Source organism: Lissotriton vulgaris, chromosome 5 (genome assembly GCF_964263255.1).
Source record: "Lissotriton vulgaris chromosome 5, aLisVul1.2, whole genome shotgun sequence".
Lineage (NCBI taxonomy): Eukaryota > Metazoa > Chordata > Amphibia > Caudata > Salamandridae > Lissotriton > Lissotriton vulgaris.
In genome coordinates, this window is record NC_141693.1 from 1,017,898,420 (window position 1) to 1,017,916,889 (window position 18,470).

The window sequence follows — 18,470 nt, forward strand, 5'->3', positions numbered from 1 at the left end:
GATACCAAACAGCCACGTGGCTCAAAGCACGTAACCGTAATATCACAACAAAGATTATTTACTACTTTTTAATCGATGCAATTCAGTCATATCAATACCTTTTGTAAAAGAAAAAGAGGATTGTAGAAAACTCATACTGGCTTTTGGAAAGAAGTGTCCAAGACTGAGCAATAGTAAACAGCAGACTTGCAAAGTATCCCCAAGAATACACCTTCCATACGTTGAAAATAAGTGATGGAATGAGACTTTGACAAAATGTCTTTATAGTTTTTTTTCCGAATTGACTGTATAAGCCCTCGTCAAACTGTTTAAAACAGGGTGTTTAACTTTTTCACTTTTAAATAACATTTATTGAATTTTGAGGCTCTGTATCCGCCTGATTTGTTAGACTCTGAAAACTTCACAGTACAAGAAACTTGCAGAAGAAAAGAACAGTTTGCAATATTAGAACAGAGCATCCAACAGCATCAACATTCGCACATGCATAGTGGAACTATTATCATTCCCAACACTGAATACATTTAGATGGCAAGTAAAAAAAACAAAAAAACGTGTGCATGACTAGAACTGCATTGTGTACAAAGAAATATACGGTTGGGTAACTAATTCAGGAAAGCAATGTTTAGCGGCAGAGGTTTTTTCTTCTACAGTACAAGTGCTTGTGCATCAAGTATAAAATGCAAGCCTTTAATCACACAGGATAACTTTTTTAATACAAAAAACCCCACAACGAAGTAAGGCACTATACTTTTAACTAAAAACTGCAATGCTGTCAAATCAAGCAGAGGACACTGTTTCCTCTGCGTTGGAGAGAAACATTGTCTCTGCCAAAAGCAGGTAATAGTTGCACATAGTTATGGGTATTTTTGCTTTTTAGATTAACTGTGGATTTTTGGAAGGCCCGTTACAGCTTATAAAAGTAGTTTTTGTGTATGCAGAACAAAGGTGACCTATAAAAGTTTAATTTGCCATGGCTATTATATTCTTCATCGCTTTGTAACTAGTCGACTTTGTTTGGTGTGTGCAAGTGGGCGAGGTTGTGACTTCAGTTTGATCTTGTCCTCAAACACATCATTGGTGACAATAGTCTTCATGGACCTGGTGTGAGCTTTTCCAACATAGGGCTCATTCTTACGCTTTTTATTTGACTTGCAAGAAGACACTTTTGCTCCTTTGGCTTTTGGAGAAGTTGCCAACAGTGTGTTACTGGTCATTTTAGTTTTAACTATGATTTTATTCCCTTTTAACAAGGATGGATTTTCTATCTGTACAACAGTCTTTGATTCTACCTTTGCTTTTTTCTCTTTTAAGGATGATGTATTTGACCCTTTACCAATGCATTGCAGCGTATCCTGTTTTCTAGCAATTGGGACATTTGTCTGTAAATCTTTCTGTTCAACTTTACTACTAATTTTCTTAACTATTGGCCTAATCTTACCAGACGAAATGGGAGAATCATTTGTGTCGCTGGAGACTTGCTTTCTTTTCTTTTTCGCAGGCTCTGTGTCTGATTTGATGAAATCAAGAGATTGCTTTTTCTTTTTCTTACTTTTCAGATCCCCCTCTGAACCATCACAGTTTCCATCATTTTCAACTTGTAATGTACATTTAGGAGACTTTAAAGAAGTAAGGCAAACATCTGTTTGACTAGGTTTTTTTTCATCTTCATTTGGCACCTTTTTGCCACTGCTTATTTCACTATTTACCATGCAGTTGTGGGATCGCAGTTTTCCTCTCATGTTTGAATATTTTCTCAATATGCGTGCACTGTCTGTTGTTTTCACATTCTGAGTAGATTTAGCATTCCTATGGTCATTAACTACATCTAAATCTGTTTTAGGAGATGAGCTGGTGGATGTGCTAGAATCACTGTCCTCTATAGGGTCACGGAATTTAGCCCACATTTTCTGAGTTTTTGAATTATTTTTTAAGGGCGATGCTGCAGGAAATTTCTTTAGGTGTTTCTTCAAGCGTTCAGCCTGTGCACTTGGGGGATAAGCAACAGAGGAAGCACACCTCTGTACAGGAATCATTGCCATCGGAAAGTCCCCAGGCAATCTCGTAGTTACTTTTTTAACAATCACTAGAGACTTTGTTTCAGTTGTCTCTAAGAACCACTTACATATATCAGACAACTTGAAGGCCTTCATGAACAAAATCTGAATAGGAGACAGTTTTTGAGCTTCTGAAGGACTCCTGATCTTTCGTACTCTTTTTTTAGTTTTCCAAATTTCTTTTAACTTATCCGACTTGTTTTTTGCTCTGTGCACTGGCATTGCTTCTTTATCTAGGAGAACCCACCCTTTCTGAACCTTCATGTACTTTGCATTAAAATCAGCAATGAGTTCCTGGTTTTCTTCCTCTGCAAGGCAATTTGCATACTTTACCGTACTGGTTTCTTGGGGCACCTCACTCCGAGCCACTGAGGGTTTGCTACATATATTGTCTTCTTTCCCAGAGGATGAACCAGTTTCTACCTTAGCATTAACAACTTTAGAATTTTCAGCAGAAAGATCCTTCTTATTTATTGCTTCTCTGTTTGAGGCCAGCCTTAAATTGTGGTTTCTTAAAATTCGATTTTTTTGTTTCATGAATGTTTGGGAGAGCTTAGGTGTGCTTCCGCTCGAACTATTATAAAATCTCTGTGAGCTGGCCACGGAATTGTGGCTCTTGGACCCAACATTGTCTGTTTTCTTCTTAATTTTATCCAAATCCAGTGTGTTAATATGAACTTGTGTCATTTCAGTGTTTTGGATCTGATTAACTGGACAATTTATAGACAGTTTAACTTTACGTTCATTTGTGTTCATATCCACCAGGATTTGTAACCCCTCTGGTGGATTATATACAAGATTAGATTCAGACTTGGAGAAAACAGTGTCATCTTCAGCAATGCTTTTAGCTTGTATGTCTTTAAACTGTCTAGTGATAACAGGGTATTGATCAGCAGAATTTTCAGAATCTTCTAGATCAGAGTCGCTCATCTTTTCCAATAATGGCTTATTTAAACAATCTACTGGAAAACTGACAGATAATGCTTTATGCAAATGCACTGTTCTTTGAAAACATTTAGCACCAGGACTTTTAACAAGCTTAATTTTGAGACATGGAACTTTAAGGTGACTGGAAGCAGAACATTTATTGGTGCTTAAAGCTGCTGAACATAAGAACTGACTTCGCAGACGTCTGTCAGACTTAATGACGTTCGATTTCTTTTTCTTTTTTGATTTCTTCTTAAGAACATTTTTATCTAGATTTTGCTTTTTCAGAGGTTCAGACTTTTTATGATTGTCTTGCACAGTTTCTGATTTACCAGCTCCAACTTTCTTTACTTTTTTGGGATTTGTATTACCTATCAATTCTTCACATGCCTTCTCTCGATGAGAACCTTGTTGTTTTTTTGCTGTATTATTACTGCAAGCATTTACAGATGATCTTTTTGATGTATTATGCAGCTTGGCAGGCTTTTTTGATTTTCTAATGGAAGCAGCCGGAAGAGAAGCAGAGACATTGCCGCCACATTCATCTGATTTGACTATATGTGATGGGGAAACGCCGCCACATTCATCTGATTTGACAGTATGTGTAGGGGAAACAAGGGCAACATTTATTACTCCTTCTCCTCTGATAATCTCAGTGGGAGATGCTGGTTTAATGCATATATCCTTTTCTCTAACAGAAATCTCTGAGGGAGATGCAGGTATCAATTTAGTTCCAGGATCATCTTCTGATAAAGGTACAATCCCAGAACATTCAACCATGTTGCTATTAGAAATGGGAAAGGAAGATGTATATTTTGAGTCTAAAGCTTCATGTACACTTAAAATTGAGGAAGATGCAGCTCCATTAGCAACATCATCACTATGCAAATCAAAAGTAGTTGCTATAGAGTCCAAAACTTCTTTTTCATTTGACACATTCAAGAAAGATAGCGAGTCTGACTCTTCTTTGTTTTCTTCGGAGAAAGAAGCACCATTAGAATCAGAGGTTTTTTCTACGGGACAAATGATGCGATTCTCAGAAATATCACCACATACATCCTTTGAAGATTCTGTAGTTTCTACTGCTGCTTCAATATGAGCATCTTCTGTGGAAAAATCATCTCTAGGGCCAACAGGATCTTTTCTAGGTGTATCTTCTAATGAAAGAGCTAGTGTAAAGTCTACACTATCTTCACCATAGGACCCCTCTGGGGAGTAGGGAGATCTACAGTCACCAAGATCTTCTTGAGCATCTTCAAAAGAAAGAGTTAGTCTAGAGTCGATATGACATTCCTCAAGTGAACTCTTTGGAGAAAATGCAGCAGAGATGTTTATAGGGCCTTCAACATTTGCAATTTCTTCAGTATCAAGTGATTCAGTGTTTCTAGACTGCGTACAGTTTTTATTTTCAAAAGTAGGATCATTGTTGGCATTTCTGTGTAGTTCTTCCAGCGACTCTAGAGTGGCATACTCTGATCCGGGGCCTAGAGGCTCTTTTTCAAATGGAGCAACAAAGGGATAAACAGGAGTAGAAATTTCAGGATATGCTGTATTATCAACAATTTGATTGGTACACTCAGCATCACTATTTAGTTTGAAATTCAAAACCTCTTTTGAACCACCTGTGTTGGAGTCCACAAAGTCCTTCTCCATAAGAAAGCTAACAGGAGCTTCTATGCTGTTCACTTCAGAGATGTTTTTATTTAGTGGTGAGGCGCAGACCTGTATTTCTTCAGGTGCACTTGTAAAACTTTTTTCTAGCTTCGTATCTTCTTCATATTTCACATTGGAGGATAAAGTGACAGCTTTACATTGAAACTCAACAGAGATATCCTCTTGGGTCTTTTCTGCATGAGAAACTATTGCCATTAAAGGACTTGCTGCAGCTTCCCTTGCGACAAGCAAAGCAGAATCTCCTGGTTCAAGCTGTAATTTTCGCTCAACAGCAATAGAGGAAACTTCATATTTATCTTTATGACATGGACTTCCTGGTAACGAAACATCCACAGAAGTGACATTAATTTCAGTCTTTTCTGGACTTGCCACAACAGCCATTTGTACAAGAGGAAGAGTGGTTGACAAAGACTGGCTTGGAAATACTAATCTTTCTTTTATAAGCTTTGAGCAGTTTAGTATCTCTACTGCCTTTGAACTTCGAAATAATGTGCGAACAGTGGAAATCTCACAATATTCGCCGTTGAATAAATAGCCACGGGTACTTTTTCGTGCAGTCTTTCGCGAAGATAAAATCGACCTCTTATTTTCAAACTGGCATTCAGTTATTGGTTGGCTGATATAAACAACATCACATTGATTATCATAATCATTTATACGCACTCCTGAAGCTCTTTTACAATTGCGAACTGTTTTTATTGTTTCTGGAGCAGGCTTCATGTTCACATGTTTACTGGAAGCCTTACGTAATGTGGGGCAATTATCTTTGGAGTTATCAAGTTTACATTTAGTACCCTGGTGTAGAGGATTACCAACTTTATGTCTTCCTTGAGAAGTTAGACTTTCCTTGTTTGGACTTACAGGGCGTTCATTTATTACTAAATCCTCTTTCAGGGAAGATATTGTTTTCGACTGCAATGAATTTCCCATATCTACTTTTTTAGCTGAACATATCACATCAGAATCAAGAGTCTCTTCTGATAAGGTTTTCAAGAAAGCTTTCTGAGACACATCGCTATTGGTACCATGATCAATGGTAAAAGATGGAATTTTCACTTCAACATAACAGTTGACTGGCATCTTTTCTCGACTGTGGTCTTTCTCTTCAACAGAGATTTTTACATCAGATGTTGATTCAGATGTAGCAGCGGCAGCATCTTCATCAACACTTTCAGAAATATGATCGAAATTTAATATTGTATTTGATGCAGCAAAACATCCGGGGGTGAAGACTGCAGTTGAAGTTCCAAAGCTACTTTCTGATAGATCTGTGGACTCTTCTTTTATAGTACTAATGCACTTCTCTCCATCCCAACATCTGACTTTTGTAGAAGACTTTGTATTTTTCTCCTTCAAATGTTCACAGCATACACAAATTGAGTTACGTGAATCGGAATGATTTACATGCAGTTCCGAGGCTACATTATCCCTTTCTTCAGAAAAGACGTCATCTTTATCCTGCATGTTGGAATAATGTGTATCACACATGCTACAGGCAGACACATTTATGTCTTTAGGTGATAATTGTCCTTCAATATCCAGGTCACTCAACATATGAACATACTGCTTCTGGTGATGTGGACATAATGTGACCATTAACTTTTCAGGTGTGGGCGTCTTCTGCGTTTCCTGATGAATTAACTCCGTCGGTGAGGTTTTATCACTAAAAATAAAAAAAATAAAAAATACACATGTAAAATCATTTAAAGTCACATAAAATTGGGTTTCCATAGTAAATGCATTTTCTCAGTTAATGTTGCTTTTTCTTCACATTTCTCATCTACGTCTACAAGTCTAAGTGAACTAATTTGTATTGCATTCCAGTCCTATTCACTAAGAGATATTACACTAAACCTTTAACAGTGTTAAGCATCAGTTCCTCAATTATCTGAACTGGAAATACATACTTGGAAATGGATGTTCAAATATAATCAGATTGAAGAGTTTGTTCAGTTCAGGAATGTTAGCGTTATTTAAACTTCTATGGTTACAGATGCAAAAGCACAACATTACATGTTAAACAACATTTTAGAACCGGCATCAGATATATACATATATATATTTAAAAAAAAAAGAATCAACACGTCTTCATGCATTTTACTTTATATCCCAAGACATATCTTAAACCCACATTACCCAATCACTTCCACATTTCATTAGTAAAATTGATTGCTCAAGGACTTGCTTCTTGTACCTTTAAATTAATGTCAAGAGAAGTAACTTAACGGTCTCTTGTATGCTCGTTCAATATTATCTTGCACACTTCCAGCACATGAGTAATAAACTCGGTCACGTTGTAATTTAAGTTTGTATTTTTCAGTCGTTATCTTCATCACAGTTTACCTTCAGTGTTAATAGGTCCCTTCTTAGAAAACTGCTGTATGGTCATAATTGTAGAAAGTTCAGATTCTTCTGTCCAAGCAGGCGGAAATGCTAACATTTTGAGTACTCCATTACAATTCTATCTTTTTGAGCATGCATATGTAGTTGTAAGTTTATATTGTATTTGCTAATAGCTCCATGGCTATTATTGCTATTGCTAACACTATACATAGAATGTGTCCGGTGCCTGTCCAGGGGAGCATTTCTCTCTCATATAATACTATTGGCAGTTTAGGTGCATTATACCTCATCCATTGTTTGTAATAGAATGCAGGAGCACATAAGGGATTACTTTACTACTATCGACCCCTCTTGTCTATTCCAGCTGGCTTTTTTCTGTATGTCTTGTCCTAATGTACCAAAACTGCACGTGTTACTACACTAAACCCAGACTTATTGACTTTACTAATGCCTGTTCTATATACTCCTTCATGGAAAGGGTAGAATTATTTCCTGCTTACCAGTACTTTTCAGAAAGTTCTTTCTATATACTTGACTTGCGTTATGCTTCACATTCAAATCAACTGAATATATGGCTGTGCTATCCTCACAAGCTCAAGAGTACTGTTATAACTGTTTATGTTAAACAACACTTTTGCACATAGTGAAAAAATGTAGCCCCTATACCTGTAGTAGAAATGCCACATGCATTCTCTCTGTGGTTCCATACTTAAAATAAGCGGAGATCTGACCCAGCAATTGTAGGATATAGGTATGCAGAACCACGCTACTTCCAATCGATTCATCCATCACATGAACAGATCAGGAAAAATCCCTGCCAAAATGACCAAAGTTAGATTTGTCCAGATACCATAAAATGCCCTCAGCAGCCCTGCCACTCTCCCAAGTATCTAGACTCCACAAATGTTACTGCTTAAAGACAGTCCCAGTGTTTCACCATGTAGAACCCAGAAAATGTTCCATAGCAGCTCTAACACGTAATAAGAAACCAAGAGTCCTTACCTATAAACACTGACTCCCAAACTCGGTGTCATCCCCTTAACTCAAGCTGCATTCCAACCCCGGAAGTATTTCTATAGCCACCTCTCCTTATAACATACATTTTACTACTAACTGTACCACAACCAATGCAGGGAGGAAATAAGAAGCAACAAATCTAGTCAAACCAATAGTAAATGTCATACAAAGACTAACCAATGCCAATCTAGTCAAACAGGCAGAAGTAACAATGGTTATTCCCATTAAGGCCAACAGGATCCGCACATATTACAATAAATGTTCACCTCTATGCCATCTAAAAGAACAATGGTAACAAAGGTCAGAAACAATTACACAAAATCCTAGCCACCATTGCAGACCCAAGGAACTGGGCTTTTAAGTCAAGGCACTCCTGAATGTAGAAAAGGCAACCACCACTAAGCAGACAAGATGCAAAGATATTGCAACGCTAACAAATTGAAAGCACTGTATCCCATTACAAGACATCCAACACAGAAAGACGTAATGCTAATACATTAAGTGGCAACAGCTTTTACTAGTTTGAGCAAGCACAAATCCTCACTATCAGCTTAGGAAGTTCCACAGCTGAGAGCTCAGCTATGTTACTTCTCATTTTGTTACATATCTCTATGTGGTACAGGATTCCAAATGGGCAAGTTCTTAAAACCTCTCAACAGCCCCTGACGCCACAATCAAAAAACCTAAATTTGCATTGAAAGCACTGCCCTCAAATATCTTACTTCATACCTTTATCATTGAGCAAGCCAATAGACATGGAAGCTCCCAATTCTAACACAGTATCCTTGCCTTAACTACTACTAAAAGACTCCATAGCTCTCACTATGCCTCAACTTTTGAAGTATGCATCTGAAGAATGGATGCATTATTGATCTACTAATATGTAAATGATACTCAACGGTACCCAAAAGTAAGTATGCATGAGAGCAATGACAACCACAAAAGTCATATGAATGTAGGTTTACCATCTCATCTAAAACTCAATACTCCCAAAATTGAATTTTGAATCCTAATTTAGGGACTGGGTGTGAAGAGATTACCACCAAATTCAAGTATAAATATATATATTTTACAGTTAAAATAATGTAAACTAGATACTTTGTGTATAACCAGTTCTGTCTTTGCAGTTTTCTTCATGCACTAAAAATTATGCATACGTTTTCTAAGCATAAGAATCAGAAAACATGTATTACTGGTGGGAAGCAACAACACAATTGCATTATAATGCGATGTGTATTAGTAATAACTGTATAAGCACAATGTGGGGTTTCCTAATCTGTCTCTATAGTTTCATAGTACAAACCGTGAGTAACACTTTAGAGATGTACCTTTACTGCCTGGGTTGTCACTTGATGAAACATTTTATATTATTTGGGAATAGCCCTAAATATTCAGAGTTACAGCTTGTGTTACTCACCAAAATTATACACTTACTGACCTATAGTGAAACCATATGTTCTGGTTTTAACTTCACTAGAAGTGATCCAAAGGGTCACAGTGATGTATAGTTCAATGTACTACTCAATGTTACATTCTGGTAAGCCTATAGTGACGTATGTTTGCCTGTGTTATATTTGTACATCAAAGGTAATGTTAATTTGGCCTTTGACACCATTTGTTAATGTCCTATCCAATCTCCTATATTAAAACAGTGATATTCTTTGCCACTGTTATCACTTTGTCTTGAAGGTTGAGGTCGCTGATCTAAGGTAAAGATGGCCATGACTTGGACACTCATGGATACTCTGGCCAGCTAGTCTAATCTTTTCTCCTCTTTGTCCTTTACCAAGTGGTGTCATATCCTCAACAGTGTAGATGCCGCTTTGCTGTTTGCTGGTGTTTCTTTTTCTCTATGCCACCTACTTGTAAGGACAGTATATATCTTTTAAGGCTTTGTGAGAAAATGAAAATCCCTATCTGTATCGGAAAAATCAACTGTTGAGATTACTTTCCACATCAGACTACTCTTTTAATCGAACTATATGTAACTTATGAAATGCCACAACATCATTGTTTTCATTAGATACGTTTTAGATGACTAACATATTATACCATTTGTTAGCTATCCCAAGAGGTAGTTAATTTCAACCTGCTTCCATCGCATGAAGTTGTGATAATATTTCAGCTCAGGACACTTTGTACTTTCATATGTTTTGAGCACTCTCCCAAATATTAAGTACATCTTTGACTCTACCTCTATTAGTTAATAGGCACTTTAATCAAGTACAACCTGCCATGTTCTATTTAATGTCATTACCTGATGTATTAACCTGTTTTATCCTGGCTTGTTTCTTATCTGGTGCTGTCCGATTATGCAAGATTTTATCTAATGTATGATGTGGTTTGCTTTTCACAGGGTGTTGCCCGTTTGTTTAATATCTGTATCCATTGTATGATGTATTTATTGCTTCTATATCGGTTGTCTTATATGTGTTTTAGCATATGGGGATTTGCATAAACCAAATAAAGATATCCATTTAGGCTCTGTAACCGTTTTGACTCGGGGGACAGTGTAACCTTCGCACAATAAGTCAATCCGTAATTTCCTTTATCTGTAGAAATGACACTTCTACTACTTTTGCCACTCTATTTTCAGGACTCAAATTTCACATATCAGTGCTCAGGCAGCAATCTGTGCCATGTCCAAGCTATATTACACCACAAAATTTAAAAAGCTGGTCAATTCTTACTCCGATATTTACTAAACCCTATAAAGGAAATTGCATGTGTGCTCTGTACCCCAAGGTTGTCCATTAACATATTCCTATTAAATCTGTCACATGAAATTCCTACTGATTGTAAAAGGAAATGTTCCCTCCTCAATTAAACATTCTCAGTATAGATAGAAATGCAAATATATATTTGATGTGGCTGCAAAGCATAGATGAAGCGGCATCTAGGTATTCGGTTATGTGAATGACTGGCTAAAAAATTCTTATACTCATTAACATATCTGCGACTGCTTCCGCTTAGGCTGCATAGGACATTTACATGCATGTTATCTTAAAAGGATCACACTTACTGGAAATATTCTGGATACTAGGCTTACAAAGAATTTCCCTGTAGGAACTAGTTCAAGTTCAAATAACTATATTCGATTGTAAACATTACAATCATAAAAGTACATATCATCAACAAACAGTTAACTAGGAACTATAATAAATCTCTTCAGTTCTAAATACATCTGATCATATGAAATGTCATCTTATAAATGCTGCCTGAATGTCTTCCTAAAAGGCCAATTTATTCCAATGTTGTGTATGGTATCTCTACATTTCTTATGGAGTGCTATTTCAATTACCCACCCAACTGACTAGAGTTGGTGTTTGCTACGGATTTTTATCAGTTTTAACTGCGAGCACAAATAAGTGACATCATTATCAGCAGTATTTTGCCTCAAGGTATAGAAACTATATCAAAATTGTTAAGACCTTGTCACATTACTTACCAGCTACCAAAGTGGTACAAAGCTCTGCTTTCATAAAGGGGAAATTACATTTTACTGGCACAATTTAATTATCTTTCATCTGGGGGTGCAATCTTAGAAGATGGTAAAAATGAACGGTGTATTGGAAAACAACGGAGGGTATGCATTATTTTTCTCAAGCTATGTAGATCTCTACACTTACAATTCATACGTCTTGAAAAATGTCATCGTTGCAATCCTTTACTTCAACGACAAGAAGTTTTTTATCATTCAATTTGCATGTTGTAGAACATTTTCCACATTGTATATCAAAAAATATCCTGCTGAAAAACTACGCTCATAAAAACAGTTGTAATCTAAAACACTAATCTGTAAAAGTTCTGAAGTACCAAGCATAGAATATAATTGAATATTGAAGGAATGTTGAATGTTCTGGATTTAAAGAGGAGCACATGCCTGCACTATGTAAATAGTCCAGGGGTAATTAAGAAACCTGCATATGCATGATCACTTGAAGTAGTTTGAAAAGCACAAATTTCTTTGCAATAGAAATTCAAGATATTAAAATAATTATTATTACACCTTTGCTGTGTGTAGTTTTTGTTAGTTAGGTCAAAACATTTTTCTTGACAAATTTGTATGCCACAAAATATGCACATTATAATATATTAAATTGTAACAAGATCGTAATGAAGGTAGTGACTCGAACAAAACTAGTATTAGGTTGGGCATCAACTGAGGCTCTAAAAGTTGTGTCTACTGCCCAACCTTACACCCACCTCACTGATGCATAATCGTCTTTCCTAACGCACAAGCCTAAAAATGGCTAGCAACACTTGCTCAGATCTTTCAATTGCAAAATAAATGTTACATTTTTGTTTGGCACAGAAACCATGGATTTCTGGATGCTTTGAACATACTCCCAACTGCTATAAAATTTCACCAAGAGTATTCAACCTCTCCCTACTACTCTCCTTAAATGTACTCTCCTGGTACGTATCCCTAAACTAGCTGTCTCTCCCACCAATCCCAAAAGTACAACCTTCCAATCATTCAAATACATTTCCGAATCTTAGAAACTGCATGGTCCCCAGTAATCAACACTTCCCTTTTTACCATGCCTGAATATAGGAATACCACGGTCTCTCATCCCTACTGATGCCTTACATCAACCATAATCATCTACTGCAAATTACCAGTTTGGACTGTGAGCTAGCTTCAGGACCAAGACAGGTACCTTAGAAGTTCTATATGATATTCATCACACACAGAACAATGGAGATGCATGCTTACTCATCTTTCTCGATCTATCAGCAGCACTGTAACTCACGACAGGATGCTTCATAAATTGGAACAAGGAATGAGTTTCAGAAACCAAATCCAGAACTGGTTCTCATCGTTACTCTCTAGTAGTGATTAGGTTGTGATAACAGGTAAGCACACCCCAAGAAATTCATGTAGTGCATTTAGTTTCCTTAAGGTTGAATACTTTCATAAGCATTGTTTTACCAGTATCTAGAATCATTAAGTCTTCTTGTGGCAGACATAGGAGTATGCAGCCTTCAATACACAGAGGACACACAATTAATCCTCCAGTCAACCACTAACAACGTCCTTACTTCTCCCATCTTGTCTGAAAGATCTTCAGCAATAGGTGTGGGACAGACCGGAATTTGTGCTCATAACTCTCTGACAAGGATCTGGACAGGCATTCCCTGATAACTGAACTTAGGTGTCTTTCCATCCCTTTCTCACTGAAGTTAAATCACTGGAAGTCGCGCCTGGAGATTTGTTATCACTATATCCTTACAAATTAATCTGCTCATTTCTATCTTCATTCTCTAAAACAAGCAAGAACCTTATAGCCCCAAGTCAACTGAAAATAGAAGCCCAAGCCCTATTCACCTATCAATTGAAATTCTAAATAGCCATACCCAACAGATATCCCAAAGACATCTAGCACCCCTGAAAGCTTCATTAATGGCATAATATGACCCATGAGAAAATATGAGCACATTTCCCCAACCATTAAAGACTTATTCTACTTAGTTTGGGAATTAATGATCCTGTTTAAAGATGCTGTCCTGCATGGAAGTCCATGTTTAAAAATAAATCCACCCTGTGTGGCCAATATATTGTGGAGAATAACAGGGTTTGATGTGTAAGACTCACTACAGCTTTAAACATTAAAATCAAAACATCTTACACTGTTAAGACACCCTTCAATGGAGCAGCGCCCAAATTATGGAGCTCATTCCTACAGAGCTGTGGACTTAACCCATCCTTCCATTGTTCCAAAACAAATTAAAAAACATCTTTCCCCATATGCATCTACATTAATCTTCAAAAGCCTCTCACTTGCAAGAACATAAAAATTCAACTCAACCATAGGAAATAAGGATAAATGCAGCCGATTCAGGTGTAGTATAATCCGATCCTTGACCTTACTTATCTTCCTTCGCATGAAAGTTAGGAAATCGATTTGTCTTCTGCAAAGGTATTTGTTCCAGTTCAACATAAAGCACACTACTAAATCTGGAGCTGTTGCACTGTAGAAAAATGTTAAACAACCAAATGCAAAAAGTGTTTACAAAAAGACATGACTATCTACTAACAAGCATTTACAATGCAATGGTCTCTGCATTCTTAAAGTTAGAGCTATTGGCATGGCTCATGACATTTTTTTTATTTATTTTTTTTAAACATAAATACATGGCATTGTCATTTACAATGCTAATAACAGGGCAGCAGAGCAAGCACAAGCAACGAGGGGGCAGGACAGCAAGCACAAGCAACGAGGGGGCAGGACAGCAAGCACAAGCAACGAGGGGGGCAGGAGAGCAAGCACAAGCAACGAGGGGGGGCAGGAGAGCAAGCACAAGCAACGAGGGGGCGGGACAGCAAGCACGAGGTGGAAGGACAGCAGGCACAAGCAACTAGGGGGGCAGGAGAGCAAGCACAACCAGCGGGGGGGCAGGAGAGCAAGTACAAGCAACGAGGAGGCAGGGGAGCAAGCAGAAGCAACGAGGGGGCAGGAGAGCAAGCAACGGGGGGCAGGACAGCAAGCACAAGCAAAGAGGGGGCAGGAGAGCAAGCACAAGCAACGAGGGGGGGGCAGGAGAGCAAGCACAAGCAACAAGGGGGGAAGGAGAGCAAGCACAAGCAACGAGGGGGGCAGGAGAGCAAGCACAAGCAACGAGGGGGCAGGACAGCAAGCACAAGCAACGAGGGGGCAGGACAGCAAGCACAAGCAACGAGGGGGCAAGACAGCAAGCACAAGCAACAAGGGTGCAGGACAGCAAGCACAAGCAACGAGGGGGCAGGACATCAAGCACGAGGTGGCAGGACAGCAAGCACAAACAACTAGGGGGGCAGGAGAGCAAGCACAACCAGCGGGGGGCAGGAGAGCAAGCACAAGCAACGAGGAGGCAGGGGAGCAAGCACAAGCAACGAGGGGGCAGGACAGCAAGCACAGTCAACGAGGGGGCAGGAAAACAAGCACAAGCAACGAGGGGGCAGGAGAGCAAGCACAAGCAATGAGGGGGCAGGAGAGAAAGCACAAGCAACGAGGGGGCAGGACAGCAAGCACAAGCAACGAGGGGGGGCAGGAGAGCAAGCACAAGCAACGAGGGGGGCAGGAGAGCAAGCACAAGCAACAAGGGGGGGCAGGAGAGCAAGCACAAGATACAAGGGGGCAGGACAGCAAGCACAAGCAAAGAGGGGCAGGACAGCAAGCACAAGCAAATAGGGGGGCAGGACAGCAAGCACGAGCAACGAGGGGGCAGGACAGCAAGCACAAGCAACGAGGGGGCAGGACAGCAAGCACAAGCAACGAGGGGGGCAGGAGAGCAAGCACAAGCAACAAGGGGGGCAGGAGAGCAAGCACAAGCAACGAGGAGGGGCAGGACAGCAAGCACGAGCAACAAGGGGGTAAGGACAGCAAGCACGAGGAACGAGGGAGGGCAGGACAGCAAGCACGAGGAACGAGGGAGGGCAGGACAGCAAGCACGAGCAACGAGGGGGAAAGACAGCAAGCACAAGCAACGAGGCGGGGGCAGGAGAGCAAGCACAACCAGCGAGGGGGGGCAGGAGAGCAAGCACAAGCAACGAGGGGGGGCAGGAGAGCAAGCACAAGCAACAAGGGGGGTCAGGAGAGCAAGCACAAGCAACGAGGGGGCAGGACAGCAAGCACAAGCAACGAGGGGGGCAGGAGAGCAAGCACGAGCAACAAGGGGGCAGGAGAGCAAGCACAAGCAATGAGGGGGGCAGGACAGCAAGCACAAGCAACGAGGGGGGGCAGGAGAGCAAGCACAAGCAACATGGAGGCAGGACAGCAAGCACAAGCAACACGGAGGCAGGACAACAAGCACAAGCAACGAGGGGGGCAGGACAGCAAGCACAAGCAACGAGGGGGGGCAGGAGAGCAAGCACGAGCAACGGGGGGCAGGAGAGCAAGCACGAGCAACGAGGGGGGCAGGACAGCAAGCACAAGCAACGAGGAGGCAAGACAGCAAGAACAATCAACGAGGGGGGCAGGACAGCAAGCACAAGCAACATGGGGGCAGGACAGCAAGCACAAGCAACGAGGAGGGGCAGGACAGCAAGCACGAGCAACAAGGGGGTAAGGACAGCAAGCACGAGGAACGAGGGAGGGCAGGACAGCAAGCACGAGGAACGAGGGAGGGCAGGACAGCAAGCACGAGCAACGAGGGAGGGCAGGACAGCAAGCAGAAGCAACGAGGGGGGCAGGACAGCAAGAACAAGCAATGAGGAGGGGCAGGACAGCAAGCACAAGCAACGAGGGGGTGGGACAGCAAGCACAAGCAATGGGGGGAGAACGAGGGGGGCAGGAGAGCAAGCATAAGCAACGAGGGGGGCAGAAGAGCAAGCACAAGCAACAAGGGGGGGCAGGACAGCAAGCACAAGCAACAAGGGGGGCAGGACAGCAAGCACAAGAAATGAGGGGGGCAGGAGAGCAAGCACGAGCAACGAGGGGGCAAGACAGCAAGCATGAGCAACGAGGGGGCAGGACAGCAAGCACAAGCAACGAGAGGGCAGGACAGCAAGCACAAGCAACGAGGAGGGGCAGGACAGCAAGCACAAGCAACGAGGAGGGGCAAGACAGCAAGCACAAGCAACGAGGAGGGGCAAGACAGCAAGCACGAGCAACGAGGGGGCAGGACAGCAAGCACGAGCAACGAGGGAGCAGGACAGCAAGCACGAGCAACGAGGGGGGACAGGACAGCAAGCACGAGCAACGAGGGGGCAGGACATCTAGCATGAGCAACGAGGGGGCAGGACAGCAAGCACGAGCAACGAGGGGGCTGGACATCTAGCATGAGCAACGAGGGGGCAGGACAGCAAGCACGAGCAACGAGGGGGCAGGACATCTAGCATGAGCAACGAGGGAGCAGGACAGCAAGCACGAGCAACGAGGGGGGACAGGACAGCAAGCACGAGCAACGAGGGGGCAGGACATCTAGCATGAGCAACGAGGGTGGACAGGACAGCAAGCACGAGCAACGAGGGGGCAGGACATCTAGCATGAGCAACGAGGGGGCAGGACAGCGAGGACTCGGCAGCTTCTCGACTTCTTGCGGCGGCAGTCGGGCAGAAATGGCGTTAGAAAAGCGTGACATTTTCGCATTCGGGGCGTGGTTTTTGCTGTTGAATGAGGGATGACGTCACAGAGTTAAAAACTGCAAAAAACTGGCCCCCGAATGCGAAAAAGACGGGGCTTGAACGGAGTGACGCCCCTCTCCTCCAATGGCTGGCCTCCGTTTAGGAAGCCATCCAATGGAGAAGAGGGGCAGGTTCAAGCCCCCGTACTTAGAAACATTAAATCTCGGAGCGAGACTGCGCAAGCGCAGCCTACGGTCCAAGACCTAAAAACTGGACCAAGAACAAAATATTGACCATTAGCTCCTGTATTATGCTTTGGTGAAGGGGTACCAGGCAGCTCCAAGAATGAATACATCATTCAGAAAGGAAAAGGTGAGCAGAGTCTAGCTTCTCAAAGCAATCACTTAAGTTTAGAGATCAGAAGGGGAGATGATAAGCTCTTCTCCGCATGTGGGAAGAACAGCCTTTATCTGGAGAAGGAGGGAGTGATATGTGAAGAGGGGGAGGAGGTCCATGAACCAGACCCGCCAATTCCAAACTGGTGCTTTGTATAATTTTTTGAGGTTTCTCGAAATAGGGTGTTGGAGGCATACAGGAACCTACCTCTCCAACTACAGATCACACCATTCCATAGACACTGGTCCCTAAGGAGTAACCCACTGGACTTCTGGTTAGTGCTAAAAGCAATGTTGACTGTGGTGTAGGCTTTGTAGAAGGAGCCTACGACTTTTCAATTAATTCCCACTCTGGGGAAGAGTGGGAAATCTCTAAGATAATCTGCCCTCCGGTTGTGAACCCTTATTACCAGTAAACTGGACTACAGCAGCACACTTTGCCAGCATCACCTCCCAATTGATGACTCACATTCAGGCTCCCATTCCCCTGCACACACATCACCTCCAACTTCAAAGAACTCCACTGGATCCTCATCCATAAACGTAAACTCAAAGCTCTTAACTCGCATGTACACAGCCTTCCACAATCTAGGTCCCATTTATCTCAACAGCTGCATCAGTTTCCACACACCAACCAGAAATCTACTGTCAGCCTCCTGCACGCTTACATCTCCTGTATCCGTAGAGCACGGGTCAGGCTTGTACCTGGGGTCCAAAGCCCGGGACCACCCCCCTGCACATCAGAGCCATCTCCTCTGTCATTGCATTCTGCTAGAAACTGTACAAATGGATCTTTACCAAAAGCTCAGACCCCTCCTTTTCTAGTGCATGGATCCCTCCCAGGTAAAATGCTTGCTCTAAAAATAGTCATAACATTACATAATTGTGAGACGGCCCACTACCACCTTTTTATAGCCAGAAGATGTGGTTAGTGAAAAAATCGTTTCAGCTCCCGAACATTTATTGACGGGAAGAAATCAGAACAGATTTCTTCCTGGAGGATAGAGAGAT

General features: G+C 41.4%; 1 protein-coding gene across 2 annotated transcripts in view; it reads right to left on the reverse strand.

The window, feature by feature from the left end:
- Nucleotides 1-246: 246 nt before the first annotated feature.
- The window catches only part of LCOR (ligand dependent nuclear receptor corepressor), a 317,352-nt gene continuing 299,128 nt past the window's right edge, over nucleotides 247-18,470 (reverse strand). For both annotated transcript variants that reach the window (XM_086922634.1, XM_086922633.1), the window contains exon 5: nucleotides 247-6,318. In XM_086922634.1, the coding sequence (XP_086778760.1) occupies nucleotides 987-6,318 (5,332 nt within the window). In that variant the 3' untranslated portion in view covers nucleotides 247-986. The remainder of the gene's footprint in view (nucleotides 6,319-18,470) is intronic.